The 27178-nt window shown below is 43.1% G+C and overlaps 1 protein-coding gene across 3 annotated transcripts in view; it reads left to right on the top strand.

The window, feature by feature from the left end:
- Nucleotides 1-9118, top strand: part of Ppp1r36 (protein phosphatase 1 regulatory subunit 36) — a 28926-nt gene extending 19808 nt beyond the window's left edge. For all 3 annotated transcript variants that reach the window (XM_074067804.1, XM_074067805.1, XM_020170913.2), the window contains 4 exons: nt 7228-7270; nt 7525-7703; nt 7923-8111; nt 8806-9118. In XM_074067804.1, coding sequence (XP_073923905.1) covers nt 7228-7270; nt 7525-7703; nt 7923-8111; nt 8806-8989 — 595 coding nt within the window. In that variant the 3' untranslated portion in view covers nt 8990-9118. The remainder of the gene's footprint in view (nt 1-7227; nt 7271-7524; nt 7704-7922; nt 8112-8805) is intronic.
- The last annotated feature ends 18060 nt before the right edge of the window (nt 9119-27178 follow it).

Genomic DNA, 27178 nt, shown 5'->3' with positions numbered 1-27178 from the left:
CTCACGTGGCAGAAAAGAGTGAGAGCTCTGTCTGGGATCCCTGTCTCAGTGCGAATCCCATACACAGGGGTTCTACTTAATTATTCTGACTTAATTACTCCTAAAGGCCTCATCTTTAATACCGTCACCTTGGGGATTAGGATTTTGGGAGGCACAAGTGTTTAGTCCATTGTGCGTTGTTCCACATGAGCTGTTTCCAGCCACTGTCTGAGCGCAGCAGGTCCAGTGCTACCAGACTCGGGACTTTTCTGACACATTACTTTGCCTCAAGGACTCCCTTTGGCTTGCTCAAACTTTTCCAGTTGGCTTGTCCTGTCTTTCCTCTCTTACAGGAGTCAGACCTGCAATGAAGGGTGACGACTCTCCCTGTTTTCTCCAGTCCCTCATTTTTCTATCAGTCATTTTTTCAAATAAATCTTTGTGGAACTGGAGATGTGGCTCAAGCAGTAGAATGCCTGTTTTGGAAGCATAGAACCTGAGTAGCAAGTACCACAAACAAAGTCTAATAAACCTTTGCACATCTTGTCTGCTTCTCAGAGGACCTGAACTAACACATCTGACATCATAGCATTTTTAAGTTTTGTAGTCGTTCTTTCCTTTGGTATCTTTTTAAAGTATAGATAGATTGCCAGGCATGGTGGGTAGCACACCCCTATAATTGCAGCACTAGGAGGCTAAGGAGGAGGATTGAGAGTTCAAGGCTAGCCTGGGCTATATAAGCCAGGTCCTGTCTTAAAAAACAAAACTCAAACAAAAAGTACACACAGTTATTATGTATTCAGCTTTCTAGAATCTGCTTTTCCTTACAGTAATGCTCTGAAGCCGGTATTTTTCAAGCTGAAAAATCACAACATATTAGTAGATCTTGAAATCACTAGCAAGTCATGAAGACAATGGAATTTTAACAATCAGAGTACATCATATTAGTAAAAGGAAGTATTGTTTGAGGAGACTTGATGTCAGCGTCTTAATATGTTTTGTGTTGCCATAACAAAATTCTTAAGGCTAGGTACTTTATAAATAAAAGAGGTTTATTTGCTCACAGTTCTGGAGGTCTAGGACTATGGTGCTAGCATGCATCACATAGTGCAGGGTGGGGGGAGGGGAGTTGGCAGCTCACGTGGTGAGAGAGGAAGCAAAAACCTAAGGCCAGGCTCACTCTTCTGTGAGTGAAATCCCCTTCTATGAGACCCAGCCCATCTCCCCACAAGACCAGCATTAATCCCTTCATGAGATGGTCATGACCCAGTCACCTTCCACTAGGTCCCACCTCTTATAGGTCCTACTGCATTTCACACTGCTCCACTGGGGAATTAAGCCTCAACATGTATTTTGGCAGGGACAAACAAGATTGGAACCATAGTAGTCAATGTGTGAATACTGGGGACTCAATATTAAATATACTCCTTGCTTAGGTTACAGTCAAAAGAGTTTGAAGACCACTGGATTAAAGCATCTTTTCCATACCACACTTTCATGTTTTCTTAAGAATTTATAGTTTTGATCAATCTTTTCTTTTTTTGTGGTACTGGGGTTTGAACTCAGAGCTTCAAAATTTTCAAGGTAGGAGCTCTACTGCTTGAGCCATTTTGCTCTGTTATTTTGGAGATGGGGTCTTGAGAACTATTTGCCTGGGCTGGCCTTGAACCGTGATCCTCCTGATCTCAGTCTCCCAAGTAAGTAGGATTACAGGTGTGAGCCACTGGCACCCGGCTATCGACCTTTTCGAGCCATTGCCTCATGGCTTTACCCGCCAGCCAATAGTGTAACTTTGTGCTGTGTTCATTTGTAGAGCCATTTGAATATAATGTCAAGTTTCTCCTCTATTTTAGGAAAAAATAAATGGACGGTAAGAAGATCTGGTGTCTCATTGTACTACTAATTCAAATCTGGAAACCACTGATGACGTCAGCTGCAATCATATCTCGGGGGGTGTACATAGGTCAAGAGCATGTATGAGTCAGGGAGTTTTTTGTTGTAATGCTGTTGCTGAACCCAAGTCTGGCTGCTGACACACGATAGGTCAATTAAGTTGAGAGACAGGTATTGAGGCCAGGAAGATGACTTTATTTGAAAAGACAGCTTAACAAGGACTCTTGTCCACAGTCCATCTTGTGGGGAAAGCCGATTTAGGAGTGGTCTGTACAGGTGATTGATGAGTGTTCCCAGACTGGTGAGTGTCTTCTCACAGTGGGTGGCCCCCTGATTCACATCTGATCCTAGTCACTTAGTGGTTGGTGATATGCTTTTCAGTTCTGCAGATCTCTGGTCTAGTCACTGACTAGTTTGCCATGTGCAGTTCCTGACATGTTACTCGATGGACAGGTTGCAGGGGAAACTGCCCTCTTGCTGATGGCCAGACTCAAGGATGAAAGAAAATATCCTTCTGGGTCTCTATCAGGCCAGGCATAGCTTTAGGTACAACAGAGAGATATTTAAAATTGGGGACGGAGAGTTCAACATCTAGGAGCTTCCAGTGATCCCAATACAGGAGGCCTGTGCAGGTCCCTGAAGCTGTTGGTGGAGGTGCAGATCACTGTAGACTCCATTATTTAGAAAGAAATGGGACATTTTTTTTGTCACTTAACAAAATTTTCAAGTGTGATAAAATTATAGTCAGTTTTGTAGTTTCCTATGCAATAAATCACTTGTAAAAGTTCCTTTCTCATCTTAATATTGCCTCTAATTTCTTTTGTCTTCAAAATGTCACTTTAAGTTGAGAAAAGTAGAATTTAAGGTTAAAAAAAAAACAAAACAAACCCTGTTCTTGCCGGGCACTGGTGACTCATGCCTATAATCCTAGGTACTCAGAAGGCAGAAATCTGGAGGATCATGGTTCCAGGCCGTCCCAAGCAAAAATTGAGACCCTATCTTGAAAATATCCAACATACACACACACACACACACACACACACACACACACACACACACACACAAACGCATGCACTCAGAGGCTGGTTCAAATGGTAGAGCACCTGCCTAGCAAATGTAAGGCTCTAACTTCAAACCCCAGTACTGCCAAAACCAACCAACTAACCAACCAACCAAGCAAACAGTAACTCTGCTCTTGTGCTGGCAGTGTAGCCTGGTGGTAGACTACTTGTCTAGAGTGCATGAGGCCCTGGGTTTGGTCCTCTACTGCAAATGAAGCAAAACCCTGCTCTTAAAAGTAATTTGATTTCCTGTACTTCAGGTTTAATATTAAAAGGGTCATGTACATTGAAAACTAATTTGGGGATTAAAATACACCAAAATTGGAGAGTTTTACTGTATTTTTTCATTTCATATCCAGTCTCTGCTTTTCAATATAATTTTTGCACAGACTTTTAAAGGAACCTGTTATATTTGAAAGTTGGCAATTGCCTGTTAGCACAGCTCAGTTCCAAGAGGGGAAGGTCTTTTGCCCAGTGTCTGTGGCCTCACCTGTCTTTCTCTGCCTGTTGGAGAGCAGTTTAGTGGAGAGTGAGCATCAAACTCACCACCAACCATCCATACATCAAATTCCAAACAGGCGAACAGGCTGAAGGAAGGAAACGGAGGGAAACAGATCATAGCCAGTTCACCAGCAAGTTGCTAACTGGCACTGGGTGTTGACTACGTCCTTGATTTAGGAGTTCATATTATTCTTTTGGTGGTTTTTATGTAGGAGAAGTTGAGGACAGAGTTTTTGCCAGTTATAAGTGATTATCTCATTTTAACTATCATTTCACTTCTTTCCAATGTGAATAAGGTAATATTATCATGTATATTTTCTTTTCTATTTTTTGGCAGTACTGGAATTTGAACTTGGGGCCTTGCCCTTGCCAGGGAGGCGCTCTACCATTTCTGCCATGTTGACAGCCCTCTTGTGAATGTTCTGATTTCTCTAATACATGCATGCTTAATATTGGACCTTATGCTATTTATCTCTGGGGTTAAATTGAAGATTTCAGTAGAACTAGTAATTTGGGGGGTGTTAATTTAGTGCTTTCATGTATCTTGAGAAGTAGGAGGACATGCCTCGCTATTCTAAACGCATCTGTGAATCCTAACATCACAAAAGCTTTGGCAAAATTTTGATGAATGTGTTCTGTAAAAATCCTGTGTGTTCTGGGATGGATACAAAAACCGCCACAAAATTAGATCTGTTCTTTGGTTATGACCAGTTCTGACTCCACCCCTAACTCTACCCTAGGATTTGCTCCTTCTTCCTTTGCTCTCAGTGCAGCTGTCACTTGATGGGTGACAGGAGGCTGGCCATGAGAGATAAAGGTGGAGAGACGAGAAGGGGAGTCACATATATAAATCATCTTTTTTAAATCATCGGTTTTTTTGTTTTTGTTTTTGGTTTTTGGTGTGACTGGGGTTTGAACTCAGGGCTTTGCACTTGCAAAGTAGGTATTCTACCACTTGAGCCACATCTCCAGTCCATTTTGCTCTGGTTGTTTTGGAGATGGAATCTTGTGAACTGTTTGCCCAGGCTGACCTCAAGCCATTATCCTCCTGGTCTTTGCCTCCCAGGTAGCTAAGATTACAGGTGTGAGCTATTGGCTTTGGAATCTTGACTGTTCCCCCTAAATCCATGTGTTGAAGACTTGACCCCCAGGGTGGCACTAGTGGAAGATGGTAAAACCTTGAAGAGGCGGTGCTTGTGAGAGGTTCTAAGGTGACTGGGATGTGCCCTTAAGGGGATTGTGGACCCCGGACCCCTTCGCTCTCTGGCTTGGGAGATGAATGGGTTTGTTCCACTACACGTTCCTGCCACGATGCATTGCCTCACTTCAGGCCCAACTGATGATAGATCAGACCTTTCAAAACTGTGAGCCAAAATAAACCTTTTCTCTTATAACATTATATCTGAAATTTCATTATGGTGACAAAGGCTAACACGCACAACTGATTTCACCAACCGTAGCAGGAAACAAGTGGGACAACACAATGTTTTCTTCTCCCCACCCTAGAATCCTAGCTCTAGGCTTTGACTCTTTTAGGATGACATATAATATATTATGATATGATATGGTATGATATAAAATAAAATTGTCATACTTTTTTTTTGGCAGTACTGGGGTTTGAACTCAGGGCTTCGTGCTTGCTAGGCAGGCAGTCTACCACTTGGGCCACTCCTCCAGCCCATGTTTGTCATTTTTATTTGGAGCTAAGAATCTAAGGTAGCAAGTAAGAACAAGACAGAATCATAACAGGCCACTAACAATCTCTGGATTTACCACTAGGTTACCTAGTTCCCTTAGGACTTTGCCCCCAAAGGTGTTTTATATAGTCAGTGTCTTTGCTGCCTAACTTGGTATCCACTTACCACATTTTGAGCGTATGAAGTGTAGCTAGTCTAACTTGAAACATGCTCTAAATGTAATTATATACAGAACAAAATGGTTTAAAAGTGAATAGTTTAAAATATTGAAATATTTTGTGAGTTTGAATAAATGTATTATTAAAATAATTTCATCTCCCTCCCTCCATCCTGCAGGCTAGGCAGTCACTCCACCACTGAGCCATACCTAGCCCCACCTGTTTCTGGTCTTTATTTCTTGCTTGTGGTGCTGGGGCTCTAACCCAAGGCCTCACGTCACCTGTTTCTTTTTTTGTTTTGTCATGGCTACTAGAAAACTTTAAACTGATGGTTTGTATTATATATCCGTTGGACTGTGCTGTAATAAACCTTGTTTCAGCCAGGAGTGGTGGTGCTTGCCTTAATCCCAGCATGTGAGGCAGAGGTGGGAGGATCGCCGGAGCTCAGCAGTTTAAGACCAGCCTGAGCAACAACATGACCCCGTCTCGAAAAAGAAGCAAGCAAGCAAGCAAGCAAACAAAAATAAACCTTGTTTAAGTTGGCAAGGGATATTTGGATGTCTAAATTTTATTATATATAATCAACAAATTTCCAAATTTGTCATCAATTAACTTTCAAGTTCCTATGCAGAGCTAAATCAGAATAACGAGAAGAAACTCCCAACATTCTGTACCAGATTTCCATCTGCGGGACACATCAGTTTGCTTTGGATTTAAGAAAGAGCATGGTTCGGGCACATTGGACTTGCCCATGAGAACAGTGCTTATGACAACTTGAAGAACAGCTGAGGATGCTCCTGTCATCTTCGTTTCTAATCTAAGAAGTGAAAGAAAGAGAAGAGGAGTGCTGGGAAGTAGAAGAGAGGAGAGGGAAAGAAAGTACTTATTTTCTGGGAAATCACTCTCTTTTCAAACCTTGCTAAGACAGTGTTAGTTTGGATTGTGCTAATGTAAGCTCTGCTGTAAACTTTCTTTCAGAAAGACGCTGACTCGCTATTCCAAAAACAGAATGTGTTTGGTTTTCGGCTTCGGCTTGGCAGGTCTGCATGGTGTCTGGTTGCAGTGGTAGAAGGCATGGAAGGGCAGAAATCCTTCAGGTGGAGGCCTCAAGTGGCACTGAAGATATGTTGAAGATTGCCCCAAAAAGTTTCTGCTGGACTGTTGTTCAATTTTGTTGCTGTTGTTGTTGTTACTATTTTGCTTTTTGAGGCAGGGTCTCACTGTGTAGCCCAGGCTATCCTTGAACTCATGATCCTCTTGTCTCAGCCTCCTGTGTGCTAGGATTACATGCCTTCCCCACCATATCCATCCTGTTGGTCGATGTGCTTTTTATCTGCAAACAACTCTAAGAAAGAGAGAGAGAGAAAAAAGGAAGCTTGTTTCTACTAGCTTATTTCTTCTGTTTATGAAGATAGATGTAGATATCTTCTATGCCTGAGTTTTAGGACAAAATCTGCCCCTAATTAAATATATGTCTTTAGACTTCAGTCTCAAGTGTGAAGTGGAAATGGTGCTATCTCATGGGGAGGTTCTGAGGACTAGGTGTGATAGTCAGTGTAAGGAGCTTAGCATATTTCTGAGCCTGTGGTGAGACAGAACAGCCTGGCAGAGAGTGTGTAGTAGAGCAAAGCTACTCACCTCAAAATGGCCAGGAAGCAGAACGAGAGAGGAAGGCATCAGGAACAAGCTATACCCTTCCACAGCACTCCCTCCCCCAATGGCTACTCCCTCCAGCTATGTCCACCTCTTACAGTTTCCACTACCTCCTAATAACGCTGGCAGTTAGCAAGCTAGCTTTTAGCACATGGCTTTTGGGGGACAGTGCAGAGCCAAACTATAATAAGACCACAAGTCATGATCCTATTTTGGGGGAAAAATGAGAGCTAGGTCACTAAAGACCAAACTTTCAACTTATGGTTGTGATTTGTTATATTGCAGGGATAAAATATCAGACACACAAAAAGACTGGAAATTCTTTGAGGTGAGTCACTTAAGTTTGGGGACTTTTCTTTTTGATATGAAGCATGATGTACAGCAGTAAGCAATAGCCACTTGTTAGGCACCTACTTTAGGCAAATACCCTTTCTACGAAAGAAACTAACAAACCACATGCTACACCTTGGAATGTCTGATTTTCCTCCCTCGAAGGTGAGGACATGTACCATGCTACATAGACAGGTGGGGCTGTTCACATTGTTTCTGGGAATTGTGACTCTTCTCTGGTTTTTGTTGTAGTCCTTTTATACTTTCTGTACATACGTGGCTTGGATCGTCTTCCGACGCCAACACTTGACAGAGATTGAGGAAGAAGTAGGAAGGCTCTTCCGCACCAATATGTTCAACATTTCTAGAAGGAAGCACGAAGATGAAGAATCAGGAGGAGAGAAGAAACGCATGACATTGGTACAATTCAGGTACAACCTTTCTTTTCTTCCTTCCTTCCCCTCCTTACTAAGTAGTCCAGGCTGGACTCCAACTTGCAATCCTCCTGCCTTAGCCTTCCAGGTGGCTGGGATTACAGTCCTGTGCCACGGAGACTGCCTCTGATATGACCTTTCCACTTTTCTAAGATCAAGGATATTTATAGAAAACAGGGTGATATGACCTAAATGTCACTTTTTCTTCTTCCACAGGAAAATGATGGCAAAACGTCCAGCAATTAAAAAAGCAATTAATATGCGCTCTCCAGTCATGTCTACTCTGCTGCCATCTCTCAGAGAAAAAGCCCAGCATATCATTGAGAAAAAGTATCAGGCAGGCACTAAACTCCCAGTCCACATGCAAAAGTACTCAGCTAGTCCCGACTCTGTGCCCATGCCAATGTAAGTGGCCCAAGAAGAGAGACAGGAGAGGCCTGGATACTGCTGCCTAGGTCAGCCCTGGAGGGTAGGACCTCAGGCATTCTTCCTTTGCCAGAAAGACAGAAGTGCCTGTTCCTTCACCCCCAACCCCACCCCCTGCTTCCTTCCTGTCTAGAGCATCTCTAATTATCCTCATCTAGACATGAAAAAAATGGCTAGAAAGCTATTCTAGGCTCCACATAGTTCTAGCTTGGAGGAGTGAGTAATGGCCTCTACGGCTGACGGTTTTCTTTTTTTTTTTCTTGGGGTGCAGAGGGTTGAGACAGGGTCTTGCCATATAGCTCAGGCTGGCCTTGAACACACAATCCTCCTGCCTCAGCCTCCTGAGTGCTGAGATTAAAGATGTGTGCTTCCATGCCCGATCAAGGCTGAGGATTTCTAGTATAAGAATCATATTAGGGAAATGTGGGAAGGACTAGTACAAAAATCTTGCTATGGATTGAGTTTTGACCCATATGTAAGACCACAGTGGTAGTTTGTGGTATAGCTTTATAAAAAAAGGAGTATGTGTATAGTGTGTACACATAGTGTGTGTGTTTATCAGTCTTAGCTTTAGTGTATACACACACACACACACACACACACACACACAAAGGCAACTACAACACAGCTGTGCATTTCAGGCTTTGGCCTTATGACCAAATTCTTTTTACAGAGTTGGCATCTTGGGGGAGCCACGATATCTGTTCAACCCTCATACTCTTCTCCCCCTTGAACCAGAAGAAAATGTGAAGCCATCTAGAAGAAATACTTCCTTAATAGAGAGAAATAACACGAGGGTACAGGATGTCCTGGACTTCGCAATGAGAACCATGCTTTCTCAAAACAGTCGACCCTAAATACTCTAGCACACTCCGTCTTTGTAATCAACTCCCTGTATTTGAAGTAAACTACTTTGATCTAATTACTCTATATAGGACTACCATTTATTATTACTATTAAAATACCTTCTGAAATTTTTCAAGTTATTTTTTTGTCCAAGTTATTTTGTTCAACAAAGTTCAACAATAGGCTATTAAAGAATTCTAGGAAGCTCTCAGAAAGCCCATTTTCCTATTTTTTCCCTTGACTTTTATGTGTCTATGTAGAGTAATATATTAGACCATCTAGCCAGTATTCCAGTGATTAGTGGAGAGGTATTCTGTTTACTCATGTCTAATTTTATCTCTGCCTTATGAGAGAGCATCTTTGGGACATGTGAACAAAATTTCATAAACAAAAAGGCACATTAAAATATTTTTTGTGGATACATGATTATTGGCATTGGGATATAAAGTACAACTGATTAGTTTAAAAGCCTTTAGCATATATATTTCATTCTTTCATGTATTCACTTAACGAGAGAGATGTGTTAAGTCTGTCTATCCAGAGGCTTGTGCTAGGTTGCATAGAAAAAAAGCTGATCAAGATAGACATAGCCTCCGGATCTGCATGGTAGAGAAGCAGAATAAAATGTGTACGTGATCCCAATACAATAATGAACATGTTAGAGGCTGTACAAGAGGTAAACACAAAATGCTTTGCGTAGATAGAGCCATGGAGCAGTCCTGGAAGTCCAGGAGAGTTCTGAAGGGGAACGTGCAGCACAGAGATGAGAAAGTGGCCTGCAACTGAGGGGCTCCGAAGAGCGTGGCGTATGTAGTGGGGAGCCACAGGAGGACTGGCAGGAAGGCCAGGTGAGCTCTGGATGCCCAGACAGGGAGTGAATGAATATTATTTGGTAAGCAGTGAAGGCTAGGAATTGCTTAGAGAACCAGCTTACTACACAGAATACAGAGCTGTTGATTCTAAAATAATATTTTGAAAGTTGCATAATAGTAATCCTGAACCCTAACACCAACCAATGGAGTTTGGTCACCTTCAACAACTGGACCGAACATGCCTTTCTGTGGTCAGTGACACACACTTTGAAATCGTCCTTTTGGCATTCAGCATCATGGGAAACTGAATGCCTGTCCCTGATTTTATATCCAGCACAGAGGAGCACCAGTTTCAGCCCTTAGATGACGTAGAGTGGCTTCTGCTGGATGCCCCATCTTCACTCACCCTTTGCCATCCTGCTCAAGTCCTGTTAGCATGCCTGTGAAAATTGAAAAGGCTTTCTCCAAATCCTGGGCTCTCAGCTAACCTTTGCTGGACTTTTAATTTATGTAGAGAGAAGTGGTTCTAATGCTCTATGTCATAACAAATTTTTATCTGGAATATGTTGGCTCAGCTTTGTGCTTTTGAGAATGAGTTGGATAATAAATTTGATAACCTCTGAGATTTATAAGCAGCCATTGATTAATAACTGCTCAGTGCTCAGTAATTTGCTAGGTTTATGAGGAAGTACAAGGTGGAGCTGGATTAGGAAGTCACCACAAAGCCCAGGAACAGAATGGAAGGGCATGCCTGTAATGTGAGGTATAGAGTAGAGACCAAGGGCTTTGCAGTGGACCAACTCATAATGACCTGTGCAGAAAGAATGAGGACCCCAGACCGAAGGATCTCCGCTGGTCACTCCTTCCTCCTCCTGTACTCTTGCCAAGGAGCACACTGCTCATCTCTTTTCCTTGCTTCTTTTCTGCCTCTTTTCCTTGCCTCTTTCCACCCAACAAGTCTCAAAATGATAGGTGGCGATTTCCCTTTCAAACTATACCTCAGGGCAACCCAAGTAATGGACATGGGGAAAACACTTTTATAGAACCGTTCTAGGTAATAACTTCAAAAGGAATGATAGAACTAGGATATTATTGTGCAAAGCCTTAATGGAATAATAGATTGAGGTAATGATTAACAGTGTCAGTTTACATCATGTGAGGTACCAAAATAAATAAATAAATAATAAATAAATAAAACAAAAATCCTGCATAAGGGACAGCCTCCAATATCCAGTCTAGGAAACCCAGGGGAGGAGAAACCTGCAGACATGCAGTCAGAAAATTAAAAATGGGAAGAAGTCTATGAAAAAAAAAATGCCTAGTTTCTTCAACCAATATCAAGGGGAACAAAGAAGGTAGGGGAATCTTTAGGTAAAAAAAGAAACTAAAAGGAATGTCAGAGTCCGGCGTGGTGGCACACACCTGTGATTCCAGCACTCCGGAGAGACTGAAGCAGGAGGATCACAAGTTCAAGGCCAGCTTGGGCTACCTAATGAGTTCCAGGTCAGCCTGGGCTATATAACTAGACTCTGTCTCAAAAATAAACAGCCAGGTAACAGTAGTTCATACCTGTAATCCTAGCTACTTGGGAGGTTGAGATCAGGAGGATGGAGATTCAAGGCCAGCCTGGGCAAATAGTTCATAAGACCCCATCTCCAAAATAACCAGAGCAAAATGGACTGGAGGTGTGGCTCAAGCAGTAGGGCACCTGCTTTACAAGCATGAAGCCCTTGGTTCAAATTCCAGTCCCACCAAAAAAACCCACAAGGACATATCAGTCAAACACAATGTGTGGGACCTTGTTTGGATAGTATTTAAATAAGCTAATTATTTTACTATCTATGATATAATAAAATTAGTACTATGGGAATAATTGATGTTAAGGAATTATTGGTAAATCTGTCACATGTAATAATTTTATTGGGCTTTTCTAAGCCTTCCCTCCTTTTCTTAGAGGCACAAACTTAACTATTTCCAGTTGGAGGAGGGAGACAGAGAGTAGAAAGGAGGATGAGAAAAGATGGCAGCTTAATTTACCAGGCTAGGACTGACTGGGATTGTCCTCTCTTCCCCAATGCTTTTACTTTGCAGTAAGCACAGATCAAATCAGACACGAGAAAGTTAAAAATCCGAACAATGCCTGTAATCCCAGCTATGCAGAAGCCAGCCTGGGCAAAAAGTTAGCAAGACCCTATCTCAAAAACAAGCTGTGGCTGGGTATGTGGTTCAAGTGGTGAAGTGCCTGCCTAGCAAACTTGAGGCCCTGAGTTCAAATCCCAATACTGCCCCCCCAAAAAATGTACCCTTAGAGAACAAAATGCAGCAAATTCCCTATACACTCAACAGGCTGGAATCAACTTGGTACTGCCAGCAACAGGGCACAGGGCCTCCATGAGTTTGAGTTTGTAGACTACCCACCTCAGGGGAGTGTGTCATTTTTCATGGCTTCGGTGAGTCACTTACTATTTAAATGTGCGAGTTCCCACTTGGAAGTGATTATCTTTTCCCCTCATTCACCCCTTCCTTGTCACACATTCCTTAGTGCACACACTGATGCAGTGTGTAATCACTGCATGCAGACCTGAAAGGCACAAATTGAGCATTTGCTCAAGGGCTCAGGAGTCTTCTGTCACTGCATACAAAGAACCAAGGGAGGAGGGGCCTAATGCCACCGCAGGACTCACGTGACACCATGTTCTCATGAAAGAACTGCTGTGTGGCTTCTTAGAACTAGATACCGCCCCCCATTACTTCTCACAGCAAACCAGGAAGAGAGGTACTTATGGATGCTGACTTTGCACATTGGGACTTGAGGCACACATGTGTTGTCAGTCTTTGTGTGTGTGTGGTACTGGGGTTTAAACTCAGACCTTGCACATGCTAGGCAGGCTTTCTACCACTTAAGCCACACCCCAACCCTGCTATGCAGAAGCCCTGAGATGCAGGAGAGGGACATGATGATTGTGCTTTGTGGGTGTAGAATGTTGGGATTTTACACAAATTGGGGCGGGAAACAGATGAAGGGGTTTAGGCAAAAGAGTGACATGATCCAATTTATGTTTTCCAATATTCCTCTGGCTACTGTATGGAAAGGGACTAGGGTGAGGAGTGGGAAGGGAGAATGGAGGCTGGGAGCTCATTTAGAGGCTACAGAGGTATCCAGGGGAAGAAGATGGTGACGGGTTTTGATAGGGTAATGTCAATAAGATCTGCTGATGGATTGAATGCTGGGGATGAGAAGAGAGAAAGCCAGGACAATTCCATTCTTTTGGCTTGAATAATGGGTGTTCTGTGATTCCACATTGGGGAGTGGATGAAGAGCAGGCTGAAGGAGCAAATCTGGAGTTCTGTTTTGGTCTGATTAAGTGGGGATGGCAATTTTCTATGTGGAGATGAGCCAGCCTGCTGGCCAAGTGGCTTAAGTGGCAGAGTGCCTGCTTAGCAAGCGTGAGGCCCTGCGTTCAAACCCCAGTACTACCAAAAGAAAACAAAAACCCAGATGAGTCATCCTTTGTACAGATCTGGAGTTCAGGGAGAGATCAGAGCTGAAAATGCAGATGACAGCAACTGCCCACTGGATTGGACCCGGTTAGCTGAGGAGAGAATGGAGGTAGAGAAGACAAAGCACCCGGCTGTGGGCTCTCAACACGGTGGAAGGGGCAGAGGAAGAGAAAAGAAAATGAGGTAAATCCCACACGTGCGCCATCACCGCAAATCAATTTCAGGACTGATTTTGCCAGTGACAAGCGAGATGAGAGGAAAAGCAAGAGTGAGGAGTCACAGAAGAAAAAAGGGTGTCACGGAGGAAGGGCGGCTGAGTAGAAACTAGTGGAGCCCTCTTGATACAGGTTGAGTAGAGAAAGGCAGGTGAGAGGGTGGAAGCCAAGACTTTGACCTTGAAGGGAAGAAGAGAAACGACGCAGCCGCTAGGGGCGCTGTGGGGCCGGGGTGGGATTCTTGTTGCATTGTTTTGGATTTTCAGACAGGAAATACCAGATCAGAACGCGTTTGAATGTTGATATACATGGTCCATTTCAGCAGAAAACTGATGATGCACCTTTGCGGGGTGAGACTCCGAGGAGGCAAGAGGGTAGAGATGGGAAGCACAGGTTGGGGGTGGCCCTGACTGGGAAAGCACAAGTGCATCCCCGGTGGTAAACTTTCAGACCCACGTGGGAAAGACAGCTGGGCCATGACGACTTTCTGATTTCCCTGAGTCTACTCGATCTGGGTGATCATCTCCTCCACTTATGTAGACCAGCACTGAAGTTGTGTCTTTTGTTTGTTTGGTGGTGCTGGGGTTTGAAATCAGGGCCTCACGCTTGCTAAGCAGGCGCTCTACCACTTGAGTCACTCCCTTTTTTGTGCAGGGTTTGTGCCGGCTGACTTCGAACCGTGAACCTCCTGATCTCTGCCTCCTGAGTAGCTAGGATTACAGGCGTGAGCCACCAGTGCCCAGCAAATTGTGTCTTTTAAAAATGTTCTCCAACTTTCTCAAAAGAAGAAATTCAAATGGCCAAAAAACACATGAAAAAATGCTCACCATCTCTAGCAATAAAGGAAATGCAAATTAAAACCACGCTAAGATTCCACCTCACCCCTGTTAGAATAGCCATCATCAGCAACACTAACAACACTGTTGGTGAGGATGTGGGGAAAAAGGAACCCTCTTACACTGTTGGTGGGAATGTAAACTAGTACAACCACTCTGGAAAAAAATTTGGAGGCTACTTAAAAAGCTAGACATCGATCTACCATTTGATCCAGCAATACCACTCTTGGGGATATACCCAAAAGAATGTGACACAGGTTACTCCAGAGGCACCTGCACACCCATGTTTATTGTGGCACTATTCACAATAGCCAAGTTATGGAAACAGCCAAGATGCCCCACCACTGACGAATGGCTTAAGAAAATGTGGTATTTATGCACAATGGAATTTTATGCAGCCATGAAGAAGAACGAAATGTTATCATTCGCTGGTAAATGGATGGAATTGGAGAACATCATTCTGAGTGAGGTTAGCCTGGCCCAAAAGACCAAAAATCGTATGTTCTCCCTCATATGTGGACATTAGATCAAGGGCAAACACAACAATGGGATTGGACTTTGAGCACATGATAAAGCGAGAGCACACAAGGAAGGGGTGAGAATAGGTAAGACACCTAAAAAACTAGATAGCATTTGTTGCCCTCAATGCAGAGAAACTAAAGCAGATACCTTAAAGCAACTGAGGCCAAAAGAAGAAGGGGACCAGGAACTAGAGAAAAGGTTAGTTCAAGAAGAATTAACTTAGAAGGTAACACACATGTACAGGAAATCAATGCGAGTCAACTCCCTGTATAGCTATCCTTATCTCAACCAGCAAAAACCCTTGTTCCTTCCTATTATTGCTTATACTCTCTCTTCAACAAAATTAGAGATAAGGGCAAAATAGCTTCTGCCAGGTAGCGAGGGGGTGGGGGGAGAGGGAGAGCACAGGGGGAGGGGTAAGGGAGGGGGCTAGGGACAGGCAAAGGGAGGTGGCAGGAGATAAGGGAGAATGGGACTTTGTTCTGCAAGGGGTGAGACCAGCTGCGGCTCAGGCTGCAGAATGGTGGCAAGGGGCAGTTTTTATCAACTTTCATAAGAGAATAAGAATATATAGATGCTCATGCTTTCTTCTTTTTCTTTTGCCTCAAGGAAGCACAGAAATAAAGCTAGTAAATAATCAGAGCTTTGAGTTAGCCCAATTTTTATTTCCTGTTATGATGGGTTTATATTGCTTATACCTTTTATTTTCTTCTTCTTTCCCTTCCCTTCCCTTCTTTTCCCTCTTTCTCTCTCTCTTACAAGGTCTCCTTATATTGGCCTTAAATTCTTGATCCTCCTGCCTCAGTCTACTGAGCATTGTAGTTATAGGACTGTGCCACTGTACTCTGCTGTTTCTTTTTTCATTTAAACTTTTCATTTGGAGGTAATTCCAGATTCACATGTAATTATTTAAAAAACCCACAGAGATCCTATGAAAGTTTTATACCCAGTTTATCCCAATGGTAACATCTTCCAAAATATAGTATAACTTTACAATGAACATTGATATTGGTCCACTCAAGATACAGGACATCCCATCGCCACAAAAATCCCTCAGGCTACCCTCTTATAGGCCACACATACTTCCTATTTCAAAATGGTATGGACTTGGGTTCATACATGTAACTTCGTGGACATTATCTTCCCTCGCTCCCTCCCTCCCTCCCTCCCTTCCTTCCTTCCTTTCTGAGACAGGCTCTGCCTATGTAGCAAAGGATGGCCTCCAACTCTAGGTCTTTCTGTCTCAGCCTCCAAGTGCTGGTATTACAGGTGTGTACCACCTGTCCAGCCTGGGATTGACTTTCACTCAGCATAATTTTCTGGAAATTTATCTATGTTTAACATATATCAATAACTTGTTCCCTTTTATTGCTGAGTGATATTCCATGATGTGAATCATGGTTTGTTCAGTTCCTCCCTTGAAGGACAAGAGGGTTGATTTTAGTTTAGGGCTATTACAAATAAAGCTGCATTCGTTTTTGACAAAGAAGCCAAAACCTGCATTGGAGAAAAGACAGGTTCTTCAACAAACACTGCTGGGAAAACTGGACATCCACACGTAGAAACTGAAACTAGACTCCTATTTCTCACCCTGTACAAAAAGCAACTTGAAATGGAACAAGGATCTCAGGGTAAGGCCTGAAACTTTGAAACTACTGGAGGAAAACATAGGAGAAACACTTGAAGATATAGGATAGGCAACTATTTTCTGAGTAGGACTCCAATTGCTCAGGAAATAAAAGCAAGAATTGACAAATGGGATTGCACCCAATTAAAAAGCTTCTGTTCATTAAAGGAAATAATTACTAGAATGAAAAGGCAACCCACGGAATGGGGAAAAAAATCTTTGCAAGCTATTCTTCAGATAAAGGATTAATATCCAGAATATACAAACAGCTCAAAAAATTAAACAGTAAAAGAACAAATAACACAATTAATAAATGGGCAAATGAACACACAGTTCTCAGAGGACTTAAAAATGCCTAATAATACATGAAGGAATGCTCACCATCCTTAGCCATAAAGGAAATGCAAATCTAAACGACAATCAGACTCTATCTCACCCCAGTCAGAATGACTATCATCAAGAAAACAAACAGTAAGCCAGGTGCTGGTGGCTCACACCTGTAATTCTAGCTACTTGGGAGGCTGAGATGGGGAGGATCATGGTTCAAGGCCAGCCCAGTCAAATAGTTGGAGGCACCCCATCTCCAAAATAACCAAAATGAACTGAAGATGTGGCTCAAGTGGTAAAGTGCCTGCTTTGCAAGTGTGAAGCCCTGAGTTTAAACGCCAGTCCCAGCAGATGAAAGAAAGAAAAAGAAAGAGAGAGAGAGAGAAAGAAAGAGAATATAGTGAATGCTGGTGAGGATGCAGGGGGAAGGAACCCTCATGAATTATTGGCTGGAATGTACACAGGGGCAACTAGTATGGAGGTTCCTCAGAAAAGTAAAAATAAAACTACCCTATCACACTGCTTTTCCACTCTTGGGCTTATATCCAAAGGAATGCAAGTCAGCGTACAGTAATACAACAGATACCTGCACATACATGTTTATTCCATAGCCAAGCTTTGGAAACAGCCTAGGTGCCCAACAACCTATGAAAGAATAAAGAAAATGTGGTATATATACACAATGGAGTATTATTCAGCCATAAAGAAGAATGAAATTATGTCATTTTCAGGAAAATGAATGAAACCAGAGATAATCATCTTGAGTGAGATAAGCCAGACTCAAAAAGTCAAATATCACATGTTTTTGCTCATATTCAGAATACAGACCTAGAATGATGGTGACAATGATGACGTGACATGAGCTTGTAAAGGGGGAACTGTCTGTCAGGGTAAAGCAGGAAGGGCTAGGGGTTTAGGGTATTAGGGTGAACATTATGTATACAAACTTTATATATATAAAAATAGCATCATGAAACCCCCTAAATACTACTGAAAACGGGGGGGGGGGAGGAGGGAGGTTAAGAGTGAGGAAGCCTGGTGCTGGTGGCACACACCTGTAATCCTAGCTATTCAGGAGGCAGAGATCAGGAGGATCATGGTTCAAAGCCAGCCTAGGCAAATAGTTTGGGTGACCCTATCTAGAAAAAAACCCATCACAAAAAAGGGCTGATGGAGTGGCTCAAGGTGAAGGCCCTGAGTTCAAATCCCATACCACAAAAAGAATGTATGACAGAGTGGGTGAATTTGATCAAAGCATTGTACACATCTATGGAAATACCACAGTGAAACCCTTTGTGCAACACATTTATACTGCTAAGACAAGCTGCGTACGTTTATGTACAGGTTCTAGTGTGAACATTAGTTTTTGATTCTCTGAACTTTTGCTCTTTACAGCAAATTGTATTTGGTGGATAGTATAGAATGATGAATAAAGACCCTCTGCCTTTTCATTTTGTTATTAATTAACTCCCCTGTAAGTCCAGTGAGCCAGAGTTCTGACGTGGTCCTGACCCCTGGCTTGTTATGCAAACCACTGTTATTCTGAAGCTATAGTGATTATGCTTTTTTACTTCAGAATCCTGGTCAATATGAACCACGTTTGGTTTCCATTTGCTTGTGCAGGAAAAGCTCAGATGTGTGATTGAATTTCTTTGGTGTGTACAGACAGTTAACAGAAAAACCCCAGGGCTGGAGCTATAGCTCAGTGTATGGTTAGCATGGAGAGCCTGGGTTAGAGCCCCAACTTCACAAAGGAAAAAAGTTCCCAACAGAGATGATGGTTCAATTGCTCTCTAGCAATTAACTCTCTGTTAAAAACAATGCTTAATTCAAAGAAAAAGAACTGATCCACCATGAAAGCCAAAACACATGTCTTTGTTAAAGTGACATCTGACAAGCCATTACTGGAGGAATGGAGAATGAGAAAATGTGTGCATACTTTTTGTTTTTGAGATTTGGAAGGGACACATTAAGATAAAACCAGCACTTGGCCTTCTTCCCTTCCTCCTCCTTTCCTCCCTCCTTCCTTCCTTCCTTCCTTCCTTCCTTCCTTCCTGCTTCCCCTTCTCCCTTTCTCCCTCCCTCCCCCCTCTCCCTCCCTCCCTCTCTCTCCCTCCTTCCCTCCCTTCCTCCCTCCCTCCTTCCTTCCTTCCTTTTTATGTTTTTGTTTGTTTATTTTGAGATAGGGTCCCACTGTGTAGCCCAGGCTGGCCTGGAACTTGAGATCCTCCTGCCTCAGCCTCTCAAGGGCTGGGATTACAGGTGTGCACCACCATTTCTGGCCTCAACTATCTCTCTTTCTGCCTACATGACTGCATCTAGCAAATTCTGTTTGCTTGTTTATTTCATTATGCCTCCACTTACTCTGTACTGAGGACTGGAGTAGGGCTGGAAACCTAGATATTAGTAGGATGCCATTCCTACGCTCAGGAGGCTTACAGTCCAACAAGGGAGGCAGATGCACAGCTGAACAGTCAAAGGACAATATACTAAATGCTATTCCAATGTCTGCATGTGGCAGTGGTGTCAGCAGCAGCATCCAGTGACGGGGTGATGGCAGCAGTGGGCCCATTGGACTGGTTCAATGACATGGACTTGCCTATAGATGTGGCTAGTTGTCTGTCCTGACCTTAAGCGTGACTATTTCCCAGGTGATTTTACCCAAATCTTTCTGCTTTTCTCAGTCAATGTGGAGTGATAAGTGGCTGGGTTCAGATTCTTGCGAATCCTTCCAAAATTTTTTTCTCTGCATGTAAATTCAAGACTTAAGTCTCACCAGGTTGTGAACTTGTTGAGATGCTTCTATGGAAGCTGGCACATAGACTGCTCCAGCCCCCGAAGACCCACCTTCCCTTGTTCCTCCCTGGGACCCTCTCCCCTGCAACCCATCATCTAAGGGGCTTGAACCTCTTTAGGCACAGGGGCTCCAGCTGCACAGGTGATGCTCTTTCTGTCATGAACTGGTAATGAAGCATCTAAATGGATCTGGTCTATGCACACAAGGATTGCATGGTGGGCATATACAAATATCTATTCATTCATGACAAATTCATGTACAGGAAACTTACTACACCTCCTGTCCAGCTAATGTGAGGTCTTTCCATATTAACAGGTTTACTTCGTGTCTAAAAAAAGGCTGCTTGGGTTACCATAATTAATGTAATCAATTTGGGGAAGTTTTTTTGGTTTTTTTTTTTTTTCCAATACTGAGGCTTGAACTCAGGGCCTACACCTTAATCCACTCCACCAGCCCTTTTTTGTAATGGGTTTTTTTTTTTTTTGAGATAGGGTCTCACAAACTTTTTACCCAGGCTGACTTCAAACCGTGATCCTCCTGAGTAGCTAGGATTACAGGCATGAGTCCCTGATGCCCAGCTTGGGGAAGTTTTTTCAAAAATAGAGATGCTGTGCCCCCACCTCTTAACAGTGCTAGCATGATAGAGATTCAGGGACTCTAGAGAGAGTCAACCAGGTGCATTGGTTGCTATTGATATAAGCAATACCAAATTGCTCTTCAAATATGAAAGCAAACAATAGTCCCAGCACATTTTTTTTTTTACTTTTCTAGGAGACAAGATCTAAAACAATCACTACAGAAACCTGTGCTTAAAGACATCCAGTTCTTCAGTTTCTAGCTGCTCTGGCTGGCCACCAGATTGCAATTTTTCTCTGCTTAGCAGTAAGTAAGAGGAATGGCAGTCTAGGACAGGTCATGGGGCCGAGCTCTCCCAGTAGCCTCCAGATATCCAGGCCCAGGCTTTGCTTCCAAAGAACATTGCTGCCTCTCCTGTATTTACAATAAATTCAGCTTTTGTTGTCTCCAGAGTCTGAAGCCTAGCCAATCTTCAGTTATTTCTTCAGATATGGTTTCCTGACAAGAAGGCATCCAGCTCTGATTATCAATGGCTGTGCTTGGAAAGGATTTAAATGTGAGCTCAGCTCACTGCTCTCAAGCTCTCTGGAAGCCAGGAAAGTATGTTCATGGAAGTAGAGGTTTATAGAAAACTTTCTCCAGTGACCCATGATGGGGAAGAGAGCAAGCATCTTGAGTTTGGTGGAGTTACTAACGCCCCAGTCACTGAGAACTAAACTCAACCTGACCCTTCCAGTTTGGCCTTGATGAACTGAAAAAAGGACATGTTCCACACCACTATATGAGATGAGAACTGGCCTGTAAGAGCTATCACTTTTTTAAGTGTTAGCATGAAACTAATCAACAACAGAGAACTGCTAGGAAATCAAAAGGACACAATGCTGGGATTTTTATTGATATTTCTTCATTTTGGAGACAGAGTCTTACTATGTAGTCTAGACTGGCCTCAAACTCTTGATCCTCTCTCCTCAGCTCCACCACCCCTCAGCCCCTCTCCCCCATACTGGGATTACAGGCATGCACTGTCATGCCTGGCTGATGCCAGGAATGTTAATGAGGAAAAAATAAGCAAAACTTCTGAATCCTTTTCCTATATATGGTGGTGGGAAGGCCTTAACTGGAGAACATTCCTATCCATTTTGGGGGTCTTAAAATTTGGGAAGTCTCTCCAAAAAAAAATAAAGTATACCCTGTAGAATGTGGATGACTTAAGATTTGGGAAAGGAGGATCTTTTGGAGAAATTTTAGGCTAGATGGGTTTATCTAAATCACAGAAGGAAAACTCAGAAATAATAACGGTCTTCGACTATTCATACTGAGACTATCAGGAGAGAGAGAAGTATCTTTTGCTGTCTTCTGCGGAGATGCAACTGAAACAAAGGGTGAACGATGTGAGTATTTGGTCTATACTGGATTCTAGGACATGCTCACTTAAGGCAGAGCAGAGTCCTGGAAATTTAGTGTGAGGTACGTGCTGGACTATACAGAGTGCAGACTCTGGAGCTGGCCTGCTTGAGTTCAGATCCCAGTTCCAGCACTTACCCCAAGAGTTCTTGGGTAGATTACTTTGCCTCAAGATGCCTCAGTTTCCCCATCAGAGAAGTGGGGAGATCAATAGTATCTGTCTCCTAAGTTTGTGGGGAAGACAGTGTGGACTGCTGTGTGCAAAGCCCTAGGATGTGTGATTCTTGATGACCACTAAGGATGGGAAACTTGTAGAATGGGTCCCTGGGTCTATTCTTGACATGGAAGAGACTGTCTGAAATCTATGGTTAAATTTGTAGTTGTTATTTGAGTTGATTCTGTCAACAACACGTGGTATCTCGGTTAAACATCTCACTGACACAATATTTTAGTTACAATTTCAAAACTGTCTCATTCTATCACATTTTTATGGTGGAGCCACTCCACCATCCCTTTGCTCTCCCCATCCCCATCTCCTGCCTCCTTTTTTCCAAATAGAGTCTTATTCTTCCTCAGACCATGATCTTCCTATCTCTGCCTCCTGTGTAGCTGGGATTATAGATGTGAGCTTCAGCACTTGGCAAAAAGAACATTTCTTAGGTGAAGTTGAGAGGAGGGCTAGGGACTAACTATTCTCCTCCAAGTCCAGGGAATGCACACAGGGCACGGTGGTACAGGGACTGATGGTGGAGGGCTACTTTTTTAGGTAATTTCAGAATCTCTAGTTTCTCTCCTATTCTTTGTGTCGGGAAATTACTCATGTAAGTTATTGGATAATTCCATCTGAACTCCATGTTGTAATAGAGAAAGGTCCACATTTTATAACTATGGTCTTGGGGAAGTAATGCACCCCTTCATGTATCAGAAACAGTTGAGTCAGGTTCCAGGCTTGTATCACTCTGGGTAAGGCTCTCACTGACACTCAAGTTTGCTGGCCAGGGGCTTGACAATGTCCAGCTCAAGGTCTGTGGTGAGGATGAAAAGAGAGATTGCCTGTCACTTAAAGTAGATGTGCCATTGATGTTTGAGATGTTGTGGAGTTACCATTATTATTTTGCCTAAGTAAGCTTGGAATGGAGCTATGATCTTCCTAAGTGAATCTGAGCATGACACTTAGGAGAACTCAGAGGCCATGGCTTTAAGCTGTACCTCTGCCTTGCAGAAAGATTTCAGAGTAAGAATCTGTTTCGGAGTGTGATGGGGCCAGCCTGTAATGCCAGCACCAGGTGGTCGAGGCAGGATTGAAGTCAGCCTGGACTATATAATAAGGCCCTGCCTAAAATAAAATTAAGAAAAGAGAGAAAGAAAGAAGGAAAAAGAATGCGTGTGTGTGTGTGTGTGTGTGTGATTCTTATACATGTGGACAAATACCATTTTTAAAATAGTAAAATGGTAACTGCCAGAGCAAGAGGTCCCCTCTGTTGCAAATGGAGCAAAAGCAAACTCTTTCTTTGAGCCCTGTTTATAAGGACTCTGGAAATGTTACCCCAAATTGCAGAAGAATATTTTTAAGTGGTTTCATGCCCCAGCTCCGAGTTGATGAAAGTCTACAATGCATTACAAGTAAAGGGGTAAAGTCAAGCCATTCCAAACCCCTGAATTACTAAGGAGAGACAGTGAGACAGCTGAGAACCAGGGGGTCGGAGGAGGAAGAGGACACCAGGTGTCCCTGCTGGTCCAGACTAGCAGTGGAGAGGCAATTGCTTTTAGTTTCCCTCAGGCAGCACGTTTGTTCTCTCAAGAATGTTTTCCTAAATAATAAGAAGTGAATTCAGTTATAAATCAGGCTCTCTTGGGGTCATAAGGAGGGCAGTGGTGGCGTCACTAGCCCACAGACTGAGGCTCCTGAGGGGACAAAGCCGCATGGATGTCCTGGGCACCAGCAAGTCTCTGGAGGTGGCAAGCAGCCCCAGCATCATTCACAGGAAGTCGTTTCTTCCAGAGTTGGGCTGGGGAGAAGCAGCTGATGAAGAGTGTTCAGGGCTTCTCTGCAATGCAAGGTCAAGGCTGTTGTTCTAGCAAAGACAGATTGTCCTTTGTCCATCTCTAGCTAAATGATACCCGAGGCCCCAGGAGGCATAGCTGGTACCTGTCATGAGTCAGCACAACCTCATCACATGCTGTGCCCAGCTTTAAAATGAGAATGTGGTGAAACAGCCCCAGGCCTGCCCGGACCCTGGGCCTCCCTGCTGCTTTCACCCCCTTCCCTCCTTTCATGTCTAGTTTCACAGTACCAAACAAAAACTTCATTGACTCAGCTTTTGGGATCCTTGGAGTTGAAGAAACTGAAGTTTTCCTTTGTGATAATTTTCAAGAAGAGTTTGGCAAATAAATGAACAAATTACAAAGTCGTTAGAGGAAGGGGGAATTTAACCCAATTTAAATAATAATGTATTTAAAAAGACCTTGAGTCTTTTTAAAATTGGATATTTTTAAAAAGGAAGGAAGGGAGGGAAGGAGGGAAGGAGGGAAGGAGGAAGGAAGGTAGGGAGGAAGGAAGAAAGGAGGGAGGTAGGAGGGAGGTAGGGAGGGAAGGAGGGATGGAGGGAGATTGCATTTGAGTTTATTTAGAACAGCTCTGTGATTGATTAGCAATGTCTGCTCTGGACTCAGGAATGCAGGTACAAGAGTGGTAGGCAAGAAACAGCTGTGCAGAAACTAAACACATAAATAAGGGCTAGGGAGTGACTCAGCAGTACAGCACCTACCTAGCAAGTGTGTGGACTTGAGTTCAAACCCAGTGCTGCCAAAAAACAAAAACAAACAATCAGAAAAACCTCAATTCCAAAGAAAATAGAGAAATCATTCTCACTCTTTCTCTAGGTTGTTTTTTTGCTTTTTTGTGGCAGCACTGGGGTTTGAACTCAGGTCCTCATGCTTGCAAGGCAGGTGCTCTACCACTTGCACCACTCTGCCAGCTGTCATTCTTTGAGGATGATTCATTTTCAAACTATTGAAAGTGTACTCCTTTCCTAATAAACTTTACTATCACTTTCACTACAAAAAAGAGGAGGAAAAAAATCCCCCCAAAACCAAAAAAAGGTGTGACAAATGGAAAACAACTGGCAATATGGTAGCTTAAAGTCCAACACATCAGCAAATACACTAACTATAGTCTAAACAACTCCAATTCAAAAGTAGAGGATGTCAGATTGAACATAAAAAAGCTAGACCCAACTATGGTTGTCTATAACAAACACATTTTAAATAGCAATATGACTAGATCAAATGTAAGAGGGTGTTAGGTGTGGTGGTGCATGCATATAATCCCAGAGCTCAGGAGACTGAGGCAGGAGAATTCTGAGTTTGAGGCCAGTCTAGACTACATAACAAGACCGTGTCTTTAAAAAAAAAAAAAGGAAGAGAAAAAAAAAAAAGAGGATGGGTAAATCATGCTAACACTAATCAAAAGAATGCTAGTGTGGACTTCAAGGCAAGGAATATTCCTCAGGTAAATGCATTTCGTTATACCTTAAGCAGTGATAAAGGAGCAGATTTACCAAGAAGGCCCAGCGGAGCACGTACTACACTTGGCATGGCCTTTGGGCAAGGATGACACCCAAATTCAGGAAGCGTTCCATATAAGAAATAAAAACAAAAAATTTTTAAAAAGGTATAACAATTCTAAATGTGTATGTACCCAAGAGCAGAACTTCAAAACACATAAAACAAAATCTGATAGAGATGAAAGAAGCAATAGAAATGATCCGTTATTATAGATAGAGATTCTGACAGAGCAAGTAGACTGAGCACATAGAAAAGCAGTGCAAATAGATAAAACCTGAACAGTTCTACCAACGGAGTCAGCCAATCGGTATTTACAGGAAGAGCTCCCACTCTCTTTGGGCCATAAACAAATATTATCAATTTAAAGGAGTTGAAATTAAATTATGTTCTCTGACCGGAATGAAATTAAGCAAGAAAGCAATCAAAGAAAAATATTAGAAAATCCCTTATTTGGAAATAAAAGAACTTGCTTTTAAATAGCTCATGGGTCAAAGAAGAAATCTCAAGGGAAATTAGAAAATATTTTGAATTGAGCAAAATAGTCTAAAATGCCAATGTTTTATAAAGTCCACCTGGTTTGAATTAGTGTGGTTTGTCTGCAGGTTATAAAGCAATGTACCTTTGGAGAGATTTTATTAAAACACAGAAGCAAGCACACTGTGCTCTCATCAGTCTTCAAGATGGGTAGCAGATGGCCTCTGGCTGTGGGGTTCTTCCCTTCTCCTCTTCCTGCATCTCTGGGTCTGGGCTGGTTTCAGAGAACAGGTGCTTTTCTTTCTTTCTTTTTTTTTTTCCACTACTGGGGATTGAACTTGGGGCCTCACAGTTGTTATACAAGCTCTGTATCATGTGAGCCACGCCTCCAGACCTTTTGCTTTTTTTAAGTTTGTTTTTCAGATAGGGTCTCGCGTTTCTGTCCAGGCCAACCTTGTGCCATGATCCTCCTACCTCTGCCTCCCCAGTAGCTGGGATTAAGGATGTACACCACCACGCCCAGCACACTAGTATACTTTTGTCAACCAACAGAATGGACTCTCACTCCAGACCCTACACCGATGTTGGGGATTTCTGGGGAAGCCTCTTGCCTGGGACACAATCACTTTGCAGTGAATGGCAAGGCAGGAGGTTCTCTCCTCAGTAAGCAGGAGTCAGCTGTCTCACTGGCCCTGGGTTTAAGCATTCATCTTACCCCTATTGCAAGCTTTTTTTTTTCAGTACTGTGATTTGAACTCAGGGCCTTCACCTTAAGCCACTCCACCATCCCTTTTTTGTGAAGGGTTTTTTCAAGATAGGGTCTCGAGAACTATTTGCCTGGGCTGTCTTTGAACCTCAATCCTCCTGATCTCTGCTTCCTGAGTAGCTAGGATTCCAGGCATGAGCCACCAGCACCTGGCTGTCATCAACTTCTAAAGAGAGCCAGAGGCCTATGTCAATCATGAGACAGCTGGAACAGGGTGTAGACAACAGGAAACTAACCTAGGTGTGGGGAGTGTATGTTACACAGATAGTCACAACAACACTTACTCCTTCCTTAATCCGTCATCCTTACTGCAACCCTTGAGGTGGGTCCACTCTGCAGAGAGGGATTGACGCTGGCCAGTTGAAGAACTATTTAGCATCCCCCAGCCAGGAAGCACCCGAGCTGGGATTCTATCAGCAGTCTGCCCCAGCAGCCGTGGCTTTTGTGGTTCCATATTCAGTGCAACCTCATCAGGACCCCCGAGGGAGGCCTTATGAGTGGGGCAGTGGATGCACCAGCCTGCCAGTGCCTGCACAGGGGTGCTAATGGCCCAGAGAGGTTAAGTGCATTGACTGTGGGCAGTAGGCAGTTGGCAGTTGGAGGTAGAACTCAAGCTAGAATCCCATCCTTTTAGTCCCCAGGCCAGTGCCTCTTCTTAACACTATGCTGGGTGCCTCAGAAGAATCATTCTCATTCCTTGTGCCCAGTGTGCAAAGCTATAGGTGCAGGTGTGGCTAAACTGAGCAGCGCAGTTGCCAGAGGGGCTTGGCATCACT

The sequence above is a fragment of the Castor canadensis genome, chromosome 3, assembly GCF_047511655.1.
Source record: "Castor canadensis chromosome 3, mCasCan1.hap1v2, whole genome shotgun sequence".
NCBI classification, from domain to species: domain Eukaryota; kingdom Metazoa; phylum Chordata; class Mammalia; order Rodentia; family Castoridae; genus Castor; species Castor canadensis.
Note: the sequence above shows the minus strand (reverse complement) of the source record. Positions and strands in the feature narration are given on the sequence as shown.